We start from the raw sequence: 15,832 nt of genomic DNA, 5'->3' as shown, positions 1-15,832 counted from the left end.
GTAATTGCTTACAGTTTTTTAGTTATCGATGTCGTTGCTTCTGCTATATTGCTTTTCTGTACAATGTACACCATTTCTTTACGTTATTTTTAAGGAGACACGGCCCTGCTTACGAAGCATATTTCTTTATTTCAAATATAGTTCAAATATAGTTTTTTTTCCTGCAACTATAGAAGCCTGGAATTTGTTGCCCGGAAGTGTGCGTTGCTTACCACTCAAAGAATTTCTGGAAGCCTGTTCATGAATGGTGATTGGCTGTTATTGTTTTTCTTTTCTTTTCCCACTCCTGCAATAGCCTCATTGAGGCTGCAGTATGTAAAAATAAATAAAAATAAATTTTGAGCAGATTGTTGTGAAACTTTCACAGCATATGCATTGTTATGTGCCGATTTCAAATATGCAACTATTTTTCTGTTGCAGCATGCTGCTTTTAAAAATAACAAACATTTAATGCGCCTCATTAGGAGGAAGATTTTCTTCTAAACTGTTTGAGCTGCAAAGAAAGTCAGCATATCACAATGACCTGGAAGGAATATTGTATGCAGTAAAACTGGAATGGATGTTCTAAGCCCATTTGAACAAAAATTCTGGTACGTTCAACTTTTGCGAGTGAAATCCTTGCTTGACATTGACTCACATACGAATGTTCAACTTACCACAACTTCTGTTCAAAATGGCTCAGAACATCCCTTCTTGTTTCACTGGGTACAGTCCGTTCCAGATTAGCGTGATATGTTGATTTCCTTAGTAACTTAAACAGTTTAGAAGAAAATTTTGCTTTTCGCAATACAAGAAATATAACTGTGAAAGTCTAAAACACCAAAAAAGTTCATAAATACATTTTAGAAACAGTTCTTGCACAGGATTCCCTATTTGATAAACTCGAAAAAACAAACTGAAGAAATAAAAAAATTTGTTTAGTCTATCCTGCATCGGAACTCCTTTGACAACTCTGAAGCAAAAAGAAGAAAAAGGTACTGAAACTAAATTTTCAACAGGCATAAATTAATTTTTACACGAACGGGATAAAGGAAAGAAGAAAGGGCGTACTTTTCGTGAGCAATCTCGGTAACAAGTGAATCGTATATTGACAGAAGAGAAGGTGTTGCGAGACCTTTGGAAGGGTTCTTTATCAAACTAGAGTGATACATTTTTGTAGCGGCACTTGTGACAAACGCCCATGATGGCCGACAAGGAAGAAAAAGATCGGTCAGGTGCGAGCCACGGAGAGCGCTCCAGGCTATTCCGGCCCACACGACAATATGCCATTATGCTGGCCATCCGCTGCTGTCAATCACCACTCACGATAGACTTTATATAGCCCACTCTGACCAGATGCTTACACCCCTAGCTTTGCAACAGCTGAACTTAGAATGCAGGATAACAGGGTGATGATGATATCTTTACATAGACCACCCCTTCTAAACCATCTGCAGTTTAGAGTAGTAAGCTTGCATACCAAATGCTATGAACTGACTACGGTGAAATCCCATTGATACGATTCTCATGGGCATTAAAAATAATAACGTATTATCTGAAAATCACATTATCCAAAACAGGGCCTAAAAGATCACAAAAAAGTCCATACTTCTTCTTTCATAGTTAATGCTGATTGACGGCCACCGCTGCCGATCGCCACTTGCGATAAACTTTAGATGGTCGACTCTGACCAGACGCCAGCGCCCCTAGCTTTTCTGTAACAGCTAGTGCTGTAGAAAAGCTGACGTAAGCAGGCGTATAAGTCAACACACGCTCACCTTTTGAAAATCGGCTTTTGATCGGCGGCCCTGTCACCGCCACCATCTGCATTGGCGGCGAGCTGTTCACCCCGCAGCCGGTCATAGCTGGAATCTCGTGTGTCTAGGGCGAACTCTAGCTCCACCTGGTGGAAACGTCGGGAAACGTAAATAAGGCCGTGCTTTAGGCATCCCCGACGAAGAGTGACCAACCGGACACCTACACGCTTGTACAACGAGTGTGGTGTGAAATTATTACTCAGCAAAAGTAATTTAAAACAAATACGTTGGTGACAATACCATGAGTAATATACATCCATTACGAACAGCCTTCAGCACGCTTAATACGAACGCCTCGCAGCCTGGACCGGCTTGTACTGATGCTAGCGCCACGATGTGTTGGTCGGCATGTTTGTGGTGGCTGACGAAAGCTGGAGCTGTCGATAGCGAGCACACTCTCCCTGGCGGTCAGACACAAGCAAAAGACAAGTACACCAGTCGAATGGAGCTGCGCCCCAGCTATCGTCAGGTGCCACAAACATACCGACAAACAGTTCGCGGCACTGGCGTCAGTAGAAGCCGGTCCAGGCCAGGCTGCGCGGCGTTTGTATTAGAGGGGCCCCGCAACACTTCTCCAATTAATTCGTCTAATGGTCCCAATAAAAAAGCTTACTGCCTCAGAAATCAACTGCCGCAAGAAGGTTTAGAATCCGTCAGGCATGAGCGGAGTTACAGGGATATGCCGCACGCTTCAAGCGCTTTCTCTCCTTTCGTACCAGCAAGCGCTGAAATCTACGCGGGGGTGGGGTGAGTATGACAAGGGGCAAGAAGATGTGTCCCTTCGTCAGCGCGCATCATGACCTTGAGCTCATTCTTTTCACTTTTTCTTAAAACGCGCAGCTTACTTTCAGTGCGAATGCGAGCGCACACGTGGGCACGTGGCGGCATCCCGTGGCGGCCACAGTAACTATGCAGCTCACGATGCTCAAATAAGCCACCGGCCCTGGACTCCGGGTATATGGCCCAGTAATGTGGGTATACGACATCATTTGTAGACAAAAGAGGGAGCAACTTCTAGCCGACTTTGAGAATTAAGTCGCTAAATTCCAGGCCGCATGCTGCGCTATAATGTTTGGCTTGCGTGTTCTCAGGAGGCTCGACTACTGAATCGGCAGCGTTTTCCGACCACGCTTTAAAAAGTGTTGCAGGGCCTCTTTAAGCATGCTGCCGGCTGTACGTTGGTATTCAGAACTACAGCTGAACCCCTTTATAAGAGACGCTGATGTAATTACTCTTTGTAAGAGTAAGAGTGGATGTAAGAGACACTAGGATATAAGAGACATCAGGGTGTCTGCATCGTAATAGGAGTTGATCAGAAAATGAGAACATGGTACCCTGCTTATAAGAGACACCTTATACAAGAGACAAGAACTGCGCCCCAATGTGTGTCTCTTATAATGTGGTTCAACTGTATAGCAAAGTCCGTAAGAATGAACAGAACCTAACTAGCACATGCCAAGCAGCAACTGACGTTATAATGAAAAGAAATGAGAAACGTTTTATGACCGATTTTGCGATGTGCCATTAGCTCTGGAACACACGACACTTTGGCAAACCATAAGACCATTTTAGTTGAAAATAAGTGCTTTGCACCAAAACTGTCATGGGTGCCGTGCCACTGGCTTAGTGAAAAAGCCACACAGTAATCCCATCTGTCAGTCGCAGGGCAGTGTACAAGTAGAAAGGTTCAGCAAGTTTAGAAACAGAGCAGCAGACCTGCAACTTGTGTCACGTGCTAGTTGTCTATAAAAATAAAAAAGCAAAATGTACATCTGGTGAAGGGACACTAAAATGAAACAAATTACTTTAGACTGATAAGTTATACTTCGAGAACTCTAGTGCCGTTGACTTCGCTACCATAGGTTTACTAAGAGATCAGAAAACCAGTGTCAAAAGTTTCACTTTTAAATTTCCCACTTGAAATCTCCAATGATGACGTCAGCGATTTCAAAGTGTTCTTTTCGAATTCTGACCACAGTGGTTTGACGAACTTTCTTGTAACTTGGTATGACAAGTTTCCGGCTCCTTCAGAAGTGAATGTAATTCATTTTTACCAATTAGGAAATACATATGTGTTCCCTAGTAGACACCGTCAAAATTGACGACGTCATGGCGACTGGTGAGGGAACTTCAAGGTTGCCTCACCAGTCCTGGGTACGGTCCTGTATGAGGCGGAAGCTGACCATTAAAGCCTCGCATGCTAACCTAAGGCATTAAGTCTGCCGGGGCGAGGCCCTCGCTATGAATGATATCTTTCAGAGAAACAAGCCCCTAGAAGAAATTCCCCTTCTTTCATTGTCAAAGTGCTACCACATTCAACGATGAGTAAGGCAAAAGCTTTGTAACGGAACACAGAGTATCAGTCAGACATCATACCTTTTGTTGTTTCGGCTTGACTCTGGCTGCAACACAGCGTTCCTCGTTGTAGGAGCGGCCGACCGGCCGGTGTGGGTATTGCAGGAGGTAGAGGTTGTTGGCCAGAGCCTTTGATATGTACACATCCAGCTGAAACAAAGAATGAAATATTGTTGCAGTTTCAATCACTTAATTACGAAATAGGTAGCAAGCCACAATTAGTGTCAGGACCACTACGTCGGAGAAAGATCAGGCAGTTTTGGAATAGGGTACGCAAGCTTTGCGTTCCTTGAATATGCATGCTACTTTCGAAAAATGATGTGCATACCCGAGAGATTAGCATGCAGTTACGTAGCCAGGAGGGGGGTGGTGCTTCGTGGTTTAAATATACCCCCCCCCCCAAAGTTTTTACATTTTGTTTGTCTATATATACACGCACACGTACAAACACACGCACGAACGTACACCCGTGAGCAAAAGTATGCGGACCATTGCCGTCTAGTGGCGAGCCGTCTGCTGTCGACAGCATTTCTCTGACGAAATCCCTCAGAGTAATGCCTTCGACAGCAGTTCCGTCAAAGCAATGCTCTCGACAGCAGACGGCTCGCGACTAGACGGCGTAGACAGCGATTTCGGCACGCGCACCCGCGGTCCGTACACTTTTGCTCCTGGGTGTACATACGGGGGGGGTCTACGCCTGAAATTATTTATGCCTACACCCCTGTTAGCGTCACGAACAAAACCAGGATTTTCAGGGCACGCACAAGCGAGATCCTTGGGGAGGGGGGAGAAGATGACCCCCCCCCCTGCCCACCCCGGTTAGCATGCGACGCGTGCGCAGTGGCAACAAACGCAAAGCTTTGGTTACTCTATCCTAAAACTGCCGACTAGTTCAGTGAGATATGCTTCGCATGCACCGAAGCGTCTCAAGAGATAAGCTGATTTCCGCGTCATTGCCGGCGAAGCCAGTCTAAAGCAAGAGTACTTCCTCAGTAAATACGCACTCGAAAAATTCAAGTGACCGTCCGCGAACCCACCGCCCCTGTATATCTCACGAAACCGTCGCAAAAAGCAACGTGTAGTCATAACTCTAATGACGCTACATCGATCTAAACTACGGCAACGCCGCACGCAAGTGCACGTTTACGTTAAAGCTACAAGGATGTCTAACGTTAAAGTTAAGTGATGCTAGATAAGAAGATTTCCAAGTGAACACTGCGGCTCGAAGTGCGCTTCGAAGCTTAGAGACTTTGCCCCAACGAACTATGCTTTGTAACACCGACGCTGAAGCAGCATGCATTCAGATCGCGTGGTGTTATCGCTTCGTACTGACATCTACGAATGGCTCTGCTAGCCTTCTAGCTTTAGCTCGTACGGACGCAGCCCAGCACTGCCAGAACGGTAATTTAATACTCCGACGAATGCGAACTCCCACGACGCTTTCAGCAAACTTTATTTGTGAGGCGATTGACTTGTGCAAGAGGCACCATCGTGCCATGTGTCATCGGGTTTACCCTCGTGCATGCTTACCAACGCGTCGTGTCATGGAGCGAAAGAACGTGGAGGTTCGGCGATTACATCTCAAGCGAAACGAGGACGCGATATCGGGGAAATAAGGGAAAATATGGGGCAACCATACCTCTTGCACGACTTCGTCGTCATCGTCTTGGCTGTTCGCGGCGGCTGAAGCCATGGGAGCCGCCATACTGAACGCTCAGCGTTGCCGGGCGAAATGGCGAACTTCTCCAAGGTGCGATTGCACTGCTGCTGTACGCGGCGGCCGCGGAGCGCGTTTCTGGACCTGTTAGTCAACTGTCACCGCCATTCGTGCTCCTTTGTTCTGTACGGCATAGAGACGAAGAGCGATGGATGTCGTGGAAGACTCGATGATCAAATTTATCGAGGTGTCGCCGCCAAACGCCCTTTGCAATCAAGATATCTATTTAGATGTGTCGTCCATGCTAAGCAGCCTCGATTTGACCAGCATGCGTGAACATAGGCAACGGCGTGCGTTGGACCTTTTGTACATATGCTTCAACATGTCGTGCCGCCATCAATAACTTCGGGCACTTTCCCGTTCAAATAAACAACGATGAAGGACGCGCGGTTAATTGAAACCGTGTCGTCGAGCGTCCCAAACCAATGTTGTGCATTCTGCGTGACGGTGCAGGAAATGGCTTGGGCAGAGCCGTACCCAGGAATTTTTTTCGGGGAGTGTTTGTGTGCAGAACGGCTAATTTTGCCGACTGGTGGTCGCTGTGAAGTATTGTGGTGGTCGCTGTGAAGGCGTGCAAGTATTTTAGCATCACCCGAAAAGTTAAAGCAGGGGGGGTGTCAGCACACCCTCCCCCCCCCCCCCTTAGTTACGGCCCTGGCTTGGGACATTTTAAGTGATCAACTGCGCCCAAACCTGGATCTCCACGGCAGCTCTCTAACCCATAACTTGTCATGCGAGGTAAAGCCTCCTTTTGTCACACACTTTATCAGCCCCATGTCCTGGCTGCACTTTGTGCTCGAAATGTAGTACGGTATATGAACGATGAATATTCTTGAACAAGGGGTGTCGCTGAAGCCACCATTTCGACTAGTGCCTGGGCCTAGAACTCCGGCTCAGACATCATAAGTCAGAGTTTTGATTGCAGCAAAGACTGCTCTACTTTGTATGCCCCCTTCAATGAACCATGAAGGAAGGGAACATTGAGGGCTCGATTCTTTGACACAACCTTAATGAAAACTTTCATTTTAGATTGAAGCAGTGCAAACAACGAAGATGAAGTTCAACGAACACAACAAGCATTTCACATGCATTCCTTTCTTACAGCACTTGTTGTGTCCCTACTTCACCTTAGCTGTTTGCAGTGCTTCAACCTAAAATGAAAATGCACCAACTAGCCCAGTTGTCGACCTTGCTACGTGAGCACTGCACAGAGGCGTTTTCACTGTCCTTGCAGGAAATTCATTTAGAAACTGAGCCAGTTACTGCATGTTGGCACATTGTATGTCAGTGCCACCTACAGCCACTGTGGTACGTACCGTAGTATGTACAATGCATCGCTAAAGACACAAGCAAACGCAAAGAAGACAGGCCAGTAGTCTTTCTTTTCCTTCCAAGTTTTATTCTCAAAAAAAAAAAAAAATGTTCCACAACATTCACTAAATATTACTGCCCCTTAAAGTTCCTCAACGACCACTGGGGGATGGGGGGGTGGGGTGGCGCCACTTCACAAACGGGCACCCGCGACAAGCAGAGAAACAAAAAAAGTGTTCTACTCGCACTCACACACACAGACATGCCGTTTCGCACACACTCCTTTCAACATTGGCGCGCAAGCACATCGTTTTATCGCGCTTGCTTGTTTCTTTTAAATCTGTACATGCATATAATGAAAAAAAAAAAAAAGACTAAAGAACAGCTGAGGATTCTCAGCCCTCCCCCTCCCTTGCATCCGACTCTAGGTAATCTCACCTTCCCTCGCAAGACAGCGACAGAAAAAAAAAAATTAAGAAGTGGCTATGCGGAACGAGAAGTCAAGGCTACGGTCAGTACGGTCTTGCAGTGGTACAGCCCTGAAACGGTACGGACTTGAAGCGGTACGGACTCTTAGCAGCCGGCTACTCCCCTCCCAGCTACTACTATCCTTACTGACGGACTACCCCTTGTCACAAAAAATGGAAAAAAGATAGAAGGAATCGAGAGACGGAAACGGGACAAATAAGAGACCGAGCGTCGCGACATGAAGCCGGAAATAAGTCACAGCAGTAGCCAGATATGCACCATCCATTGGGAAATGTCCGTATAAAGCAACCCTCGAAATAACATGTGGATATAACGAATTACCGGTTATAACAAAGAAAATGGCGTATAGTCCTGTCAGTGTCGAAAATTTTCGGATATAGCTAAGGAATTTTCGTGTCAGATGCAACTCAGTCATGAGGTTTGTCCGTAATTGACTCATGGATAAACAGCAGACTTGATTGCTCTTGAATTCTGGGCAACTCGGATACTGCCCTTGCTCATCTCAATCCGCAAGATTTTTTTTTTTAGGCGATAAGGAAAGTGTACATCTCGTAGAAGCGAGATTGGTGCAATTTCCACCCGTTCCTTTCGTCCATGGAAACTGCTGCTTTACGGTCGTACAACGGCCGTCAATGAGTGCGCCGTTCCCTGCTTGCTCAGAAAGGAACGGCAATCGCAACGCTCTGCACGCTCAGACTGCAAAGCACCTTCCTTCCCTGTGCAGAGCTTAAAAGGTGGCAAACGAGCTGCAGTTTAGAGATCGCTTCACGAAACATTCCGTAATCGCCGCACTGTTCCAAGCGCCCTCAATCCACTCACACCAAAGAAGCCAACTTCGATCACCTGAAAAGTGCAGGTTCACGATACTTCCCCAAAAATTTTTGGTGAAACAAACACCATGACATAGAAAGATCACCGAGTAATAAAGCTCCATGAAAATGCTCAACGTGCCAGCTGACATGCTCTTGCATTAATGAACTAAGAATAAAGAGGGGAGGTGTGTATGCGTGTGTGCACATAGGCATTGCACACTGCAGCTGGTACACTGTTACACACTGCATACACCTGCACAAACTGCCACGCGAATAATACACACAAGGGCAAGCGTTAAAAGAACAGCAAGCCTTTGCAAACAGGAAGTCAACGAGAAAAGGAACTCTCACTGCAAAGCACATACAAAAACGTTAATCACCGAGGGCAGTGAAGAAAATACACCCGTGCTCGTTTGCATAATCTCGACGTTGCACATATTTCTGAACCTTAAAAAAATGGACCGATACCATACATGGCGGCCACAACGTACCACTTTTTGGAAACCGATGGCACTAGGTACAACTACGACAGCACAAGGCAGGCTCTTTACTTTTGCCCGCACTAGCAAGATTTCACAATTCCTTCCCAATAGCATAAACACAAAGGCACCAGACACTAATGCTTCTGTAAAAAAAAACATACCCATAAATGTACACCACAGTAAGCCCGCCATATTTTATGCACCACAATAACACATTGGAAAATAACACATCGGAAACCGCTGAAGGCTGAGGTCCTTTTTTTTGCCGCATTACAGACTAGTTGCACGTTATGTGTCAGTTAAGTTAGGCTTGCTTGAACTTTCTCTCAAGAAACAGAAAAAGACCTTGACCACCGACAACGGTAGAAGGAAGGTTTACATTTCTCGGAGCTTCCTTTTTTCGCGACAGCGTTAACGCTAAGGTGCCATTTTTGTTTTTTGCAAAACATCAAAACGTTTAACATCAAGGATTCGTTTCCTTTAATTCAGCTTGTGTGCATGCACACCCCGTATACTGCATTTTCTGCAAAAAATATTGATGCAGCATCAACAGGGTAAGATGTTTGACTGTGCACACTAATACATTTTACACCATTTGAAGCAAATCTGCCTTAATTACACCTTATATGGTGTAAAACCGCCAAGGGTCACAAATTTGTGTTTACACCCTTTGAGGCGTACCTGTACAGTTTACAACTCATGTGGTGTAAAACATCCACCGGTGTATACTGTTGCATGCTACACCGTGCAAAGCTCATCTGAGCCTTTAAAAAAAATTGCGATTATCCCGTTACTGCTCGCATTTATTTGCTTTAAACAGTACGCTTAATATTGTACACTTCGGCCCAAAACGCTGTGTCATGCCCGTAACGTGCATGCAAGAAAAGGCGTACAATTATGACTATTACCGGCATGGGACAGATACGCCTCAAATTGTGCAGGTTGTTTTCAAAAGTGTACTCGAGGCAGTGTTCCACAAGCACGCTGTATTGCAAGATCTATGTCTGGTTGCCGCCGGCAGCAGTGAACAACACTCAATCGAAGCCAAACACTCGGAAAAAAGAACAAGGGAGATGCACGGTGACCACAATCTTTTATAAGCAATTCTCCAGCACTCCGACACAACACGCCCGCGACAGATGATCTAAGTACATCACACTCCTTTGTCAGCTCCGTTTTAACACAACTGCTTGTGCCGAGACCACCCACTGGTTGCCACACACTGCTCACAACTGAACATGTACACCAAGAGCTTGATGCAGTGCATTTCCATGCACCGATAGACACAAGTGCGGTACATTTAGTTTTTTTTTCACAAGCCAAGATACTTAGTTGAAAATAGTGTACATTTCACACCCTTTTGGATGTAACTAACACCCTCCATTGAGTGGATAGTCAATGGGGTTAAATTGCTCCCTCTATATGGCATACCCACGAAGAGGTGGATATTGTTGAGTATTTCCCGTTTTTTTTGATGGGAACCATATGCAACTCGCTTGGTACCGCAGTAAAAAGGTGCGCGCTGTTGTCTACGGAAACAAAAACAAACAATCGGAGTAATTTACACCACATTTGTGAATAATGTTTAGACGGGCATGAAGCAGGGTGTAACAAGGGTGTAAAATCGGCAGAATTGTGTTGCACGATTAGGTTGCAGAGCTTCCACAGCACAATAAGCTCTCTACAAGAAAAAAAAATGTACCAGAGCTTTACAAATAAAATTTCTTGAGCACGATTAGGCCAGAAAATAACGCCACAAAGGCAGCTGCAACATATTTTGGCTTTAGGCCATAGATAAACGCGCTGCATTTCTACACGCGAACACCACGCAGAGAAAGATGTGCAGTACCGCTGTTGGTGCCATCTTGTCACGCTAACTAGGGCACACCGAACCACAACTCTGAACACCGATTGCGTTCTACAAAACCCATTGACTGGCGCAAATGTAGTAGGAGCAGCAAAGGTTGAAGTGGATTTGTTGACGTTTGCACAAAACCTCGCAGAACTGTTGTGAGGTATTGTAGACTAAATCAACACAAGATGGCACCATAAGAACTGCACCTACAGTCAATGCACTGGTTCATTAGTAAAATGCGAACTAATGTTTTACAAGCTAATGATCTGTGAATGAGAACATCGAAAACTTTTGGCATTCCATAAACGAAGTTCTGACGAGACCAGAGTAAAAATATGTGAGCTTTTGCCTGCACTGAACAATAATTGTGATTTGAGAAAACATTTGTATGAGAAAAGAAAAAAAAAAGATTTCACCCAGTGTGCGCAGTTGGTGTGGCAGTTTATCCTCACGTTAACGGATTTGGGACTTTGGCAGCGATTAGAAAAAGAAAAGTTGGCTTAAGGAGACTAGCAGAGTACAGGCTTAAATGCCAAGACAAAAGCTTTCCTCTAGCAGAGGACCAAGGAACGGGCGCTTAAAACGCGCGACTATTCGAGGCAGCAATAACCTGACCAACCGAGGAGCGAAAACTCTATGAAGAATTCATTCAGCCGGGAAATGTCGCCGCAACTATCAGGAGAACCTACGAATGACTAAGGGCGGAGGAGAGACGAACTAAGACTGCCAGGACTGGCCCTAGTCCTCCCAATGAACGCTTTTCAGTTAAGAAAACTTCTCAAAATAAACGCTTGAGAGTATAAAAGCGAAGTGGCGTTTTAAGAGACGAGTGTAAATAAAGTGCGGATTTTTATACATGTCTGGTGAAAGTAAACGTAAACCGGAAAACCTTGACATTAACGGCAGAGACAGACAGAGCTCCCAGTAGTGTGCACAGGGATATTCTGAGACAGAAAAGAAAAAGAAAAGGACACTGTAAACACAGTGACGGGAGAGAGGGCAAAGACTAAGCGAGGGCGAAGGGAGGGGAGCGTGGAGATGCAAGTCATGGCCATGAGCAGCGGGTGAAACGAAGAAAGAAAATACTTTCAATCGATGCCGTCGTAAAACGTCCCCCCAAGTTCTCTTTCTCTGTCACAGCAAGAGTTACTTCCTAGCACACACACACACGCACAGCAGTAGCACACTGTCCTTTTCCCGTCGCTGCAGTTTTCGGGGGAAAGGAGAAGCCGACGTGCCGAAGGAGGGGGGAGGGAGAGAGAGAGGATGCAAAAAAAAAAAGAAAAGACGTCAAGGGAAGAGGAGGACGGCGAGACCGCCACCGCCGTCGTCGCCGCCGCGGAAAAGCGTTTTTTTTTTTCTCTCTCGGCGCGGCAAAGGCGGCGGCGCGTGCGCCGTTTGCCGCCGCCCGTTGCTTTTGCCGACTGCCACCACCGTCTTTGTCGTCGTCGTTTGCCAGATGCCGGAGGGGACGACAACGGTTCGACCCCTCTTTTTTTCGGATGGTAGTGGTGGTGGTGGCGTGCAAGTGTCATCGTCCTCAAGCGCACCTGGCGTCTCCGCTGCAACTGGGTTGCAAGAGAAAAAGGATCAAATGCTGAAGGGCTCGGCACTAGATGAGGCTTAAATAAGCGCTTAAGAGGAATGGCAGAAACAGAATGATCTATTACCCCTCCGGAACAGCAAAGCAACTAATCACACCATCCCACACACTTGGAAGTACAGTGAAATCTCGCTTATATGTTGCTCACTTGTATAAGTTATACATTGCTCACTCGTATAAGTACAGTCAAACCCACAAACATCGAACTTGCAAAACAACGGGAATTAGTTTGGTATATCACATAGTTCGATATAAAACTCTTGTAGAATTTATGTTTTCAGTACACGAGTTGGCTTCATGGCACTGCTTCATGGTAATGCAAAAAAAGTGGTTTCATGGAAGTACATGAGGATTTGAAAATATGTTTCTGCAGTTTATAGCTAAGGGTGAGGGTTAAATGCAGGGGTGGTTAGAAGCGAGAAAACACGGTATCAATGTAAACAGTGCCTCAACATCTTCATAAGCAGCTGCATGTACTCATCGGGTGCCGGAAGCCTTTAATCTTTAATGATTTTATGTACAAGCAGCAACTGTAACAATAGGTGCCAACCTTGGCAAACAAAGTGAAGCCCCCCGAGACTCGCTCAAAAATATATTTTGCGCTCAGGGCTCATTCTGACTCAGAATCCTCACAATTTTCCTCCAGTGGACTCACTCAGACTCAGACTGACAGCTCAATCTCAGTAAGTCTGAACGAGTTAACCATGAGCGAGTTTGCCGACCTATGGTGACAACACATTTACGGAGAAGTTGGGACTGCGTAATGCTAGTTGCCAATATTTACAGACACGTCAAAACTGTAATGCTAAGTGCAGATACCTTTATGGGCGAGCTCGAACTGTGTACATGAAGTGCCAATACTCTTACAGACTAAGCCAGAACAGTGTGTAACTTTAAGTAGCAATACATTTATGGACAGACCGAACTGTGTACAGTCAAACCCCGCTACAGCGAACGCCGCTTCAACAAAATTTCCGGTAGAACGAAAAATTCTCACGTTCCCCGTCAGCAGTCCATAGGAGTCAATGCATAAATATGTTCAACACAACGAACAATTTTTCTTCTGCCGTTCCACTTCAACGAAATTCATTTCGGGCTCAAAAATGAAATTTGCCGCTGCAATAAACACAATCTCAAACATTTTGCTGCAATTTATAACATAAAAATAAGTCTACAAAGTCTAAATCACGTGTTGACACCACCAGAAACCGCCGCTGTTGTCTGAGCATGGGGGGCTGCCATTGCTTGATAGCTGATGGATTTAGTAACTGGCTTCAAGTTACTTCTTAGTCGCAGACAATCCGAAGCCAAAGCTCAGTTGTCCACGCTGCACTGGGGTGCAATCGTGGAATAATGCCTTTTCCAATGCCAATGCTTTTCGTGCTTTTCTTGCTTGGCCAGTGGTCACAGCAACAATTAGTCCGCGTTATCAATAGGATCAGCCAGCCACGAGTGGTGGATGATAAGAATAGCATAGAATAAGGCGTAAGTCATCGCTTCGTAATAGCATGTCTACATCTTCTCGTTGTCGGATACCTTGTTGGCGAATAGCCAGTGTTAGCGTATTAGTGCAACTGTGCAATTCGTGTTGCGCGCCCATGCTTCCGTTTGGTCCATTCGCGGAAGCCATTGTTTCAGCATGCATTTCAACATGGCGTCGCTATGCATATATGAGAATCGTGTCATGATGCTGCTGGGGAAAAAAAAGGAAGCAGCCGACACTTTTCGAATTTGGAAATAAAGGTTTTTCTGTTCTATTAGCTCAGGTCAGCTATATTTTTTTCGATTTCACTACAACGAAATGTTCACTTATATGAAATTTTTTCTGCACAAAGTCAATTTCGTTGTAGCGGGGTTCCATTGTAGCGTTAACTGTCAGTACATTTGTGGACAAGCAGAAACTGTAACGTTTAGTAACGATACTTTTACAGTAGAGCTGCAACTGTGTAACATTCAGTGCAGATACTTTTACGGACAAGCAATGTCCAAAACATGAGCTCTGCTGCCCAGCTCACCTCCTGGTTGAGATGGAGGCCCGTGCCGGTCAGTTGTGGATCTTGATGGCCTTCTCGAGGTAGTTGTAGCGAGACCGCTTTGGCGCCTTGTTGACGTGCTCAATGCCCAGCCACGGCCGCGGGTGCATTGCTGTTGCTGCGAGGAAGCCGGAGAAGAGAAATCGGGGGGGGAGAGTGAAAAGAGAATGGAGTGGGTTGGGTGAGGGGGAATGGTGGCAAGAGGGGCTCCAGGTTATTTCCATGCAGCCATCTTTACAAGGGGAAGGGAATGCTATATAAATTCAGGGCAGGGTCGTGCTAGCGGCAAAAACACACACATGCCGCAGTGTCACGTGCAGCGTGACGCGTACGTTCAAAGCGGCAGAAAAGCAGAGTTTTGCAGTGTGCTGCCTGGAATGGGTCAAGAGCCAATTCTGCGGCAAATGACGCGTGCCGTGAGGCGCGTGACCAATCAGGAGTGACGAGTGTGACATCACGAAGCCATGGGGGCCAGGCTGCCACTGCTCGACGCCAACTTTTCAATTGAGACAACCCGCAGTGCAGCAAAAGCGTGGCTGGCAAAACACACTGCGAAAGCGCGCGAGACCTTATCACACTACCATGCGGCAATGTGCTTGCCAAGGTGGCCTTCACGTGAAGGCGCTGATGTACAGCAACTTGCATCACGTGGCATGACTCGTGTTTTTTTTCTGCCGCTAGCGTGGCCATACCTTTACTGTATACAGCTCTCACAAATGTTACTGTTAACTAGTCACTGTATAGCTCTCACTAATGTTACTGCAAACTACAGTTACTCTACACAGTTCTGATAGGGAGACAGAGTTACCCTTGTAAGGGTTCAAGCATGGGCGAGTTAGTAAGGACACATTCAGAAGGCATTTACAGACATCCAGTTGGAAGTCTGTGCCCTTTGCCTCTGCCTGTACAGTCAAGTTTTCGTAAACTTGGAAGTGCTCTAAATACCTCCTAAAGGGAGTTACCCTTCCTGAGATCCCTCTCGTATGTGCAGGGGCTAGTGCTACGTTCAATGCAGCGGGGAACTGCCGACTGATCATAACCACCTCTTCTTTTAAAGGGACAAACAAACCACTCAGAACAGGAACAGAGATAACGCCCACTAATGGACAGATTGTCTACTGTATTAACTGAAACAATCCCGTTTTTTCTCATTAAACGTGAATTTATATTATTTCTTCACTAAAGTCACGTAAATTTGACTTTTGGCACACCACGTGGCAAGAAAGAGAGGATGCATATTGTCCCGTGGTTGGGACGAAGGCAGCAGTCAGTTGTTAACTCGTTATTCGGGTGAACTTGTGCCCAGGAAATGTAAAGGTACAAGCAATACAACACGCTGTACACTGATAGCAGCGAACAGAGCGTCGGCCGTCATTAAT

At 45.9% G+C, this 15,832-nt stretch overlaps 2 protein-coding genes across 26 annotated transcripts in view; both read right to left on the bottom strand.

The window, feature by feature from the left end:
* LOC119400021 (DNA-directed RNA polymerase III subunit RPC5) overlaps window positions 1-5,944 on the bottom strand; it is an 87,391-nt gene extending 81,447 nt beyond the window's left edge. For all 5 annotated transcript variants that reach the window (XM_049417939.1, XM_049417940.1, XM_049417941.1 and 2 more), the window contains exons 1-3: window positions 5,791-5,944; window positions 4,173-4,301; window positions 1,758-1,882 (exon numbers count right to left, since the gene is read on the bottom strand). In XM_049417939.1, coding sequence (XP_049273896.1) covers window positions 1,758-1,882; window positions 4,173-4,301; window positions 5,791-5,856 — 320 coding nt within the window. In that variant the 5' untranslated portion in view covers window positions 5,857-5,944. The remainder of the gene's footprint in view (window positions 1-1,757; window positions 1,883-4,172; window positions 4,302-5,790) is intronic.
* A 1,300-nt stretch (window positions 5,945-7,244) lies between these two features.
* LOC119400020 (ubiquitin carboxyl-terminal hydrolase 7) overlaps window positions 7,245-15,832 on the bottom strand; it is an 85,621-nt gene continuing 77,033 nt past the window's right edge. For 18 of the 21 annotated variants that reach the window (XM_049417920.1, XM_049417935.1, XM_049417919.1 and 15 more), the window contains 2 exons: window positions 14,436-14,571; window positions 7,245-12,385 (listed from right to left, as the gene is read on the bottom strand). In XM_049417920.1, the coding sequence (XP_049273877.1) occupies window positions 14,465-14,571 (107 nt within the window). In that variant the 3' untranslated portion in view covers window positions 7,245-12,385; window positions 14,436-14,464. The remainder of the gene's footprint in view (window positions 12,386-14,435; window positions 14,572-15,832) is intronic. The other 3 variants (XM_049417930.1, XM_049417936.1, XM_049417938.1) reach the window with 1 other exon arrangement.

This window comes from Rhipicephalus sanguineus, chromosome 7 (genome assembly GCF_013339695.2).
Source record: "Rhipicephalus sanguineus isolate Rsan-2018 chromosome 7, BIME_Rsan_1.4, whole genome shotgun sequence".
Lineage (NCBI taxonomy): Eukaryota > Metazoa > Arthropoda > Arachnida > Ixodida > Ixodidae > Rhipicephalus > Rhipicephalus sanguineus.
This window is presented reverse-complemented; position numbering and strand designations above follow the sequence as displayed.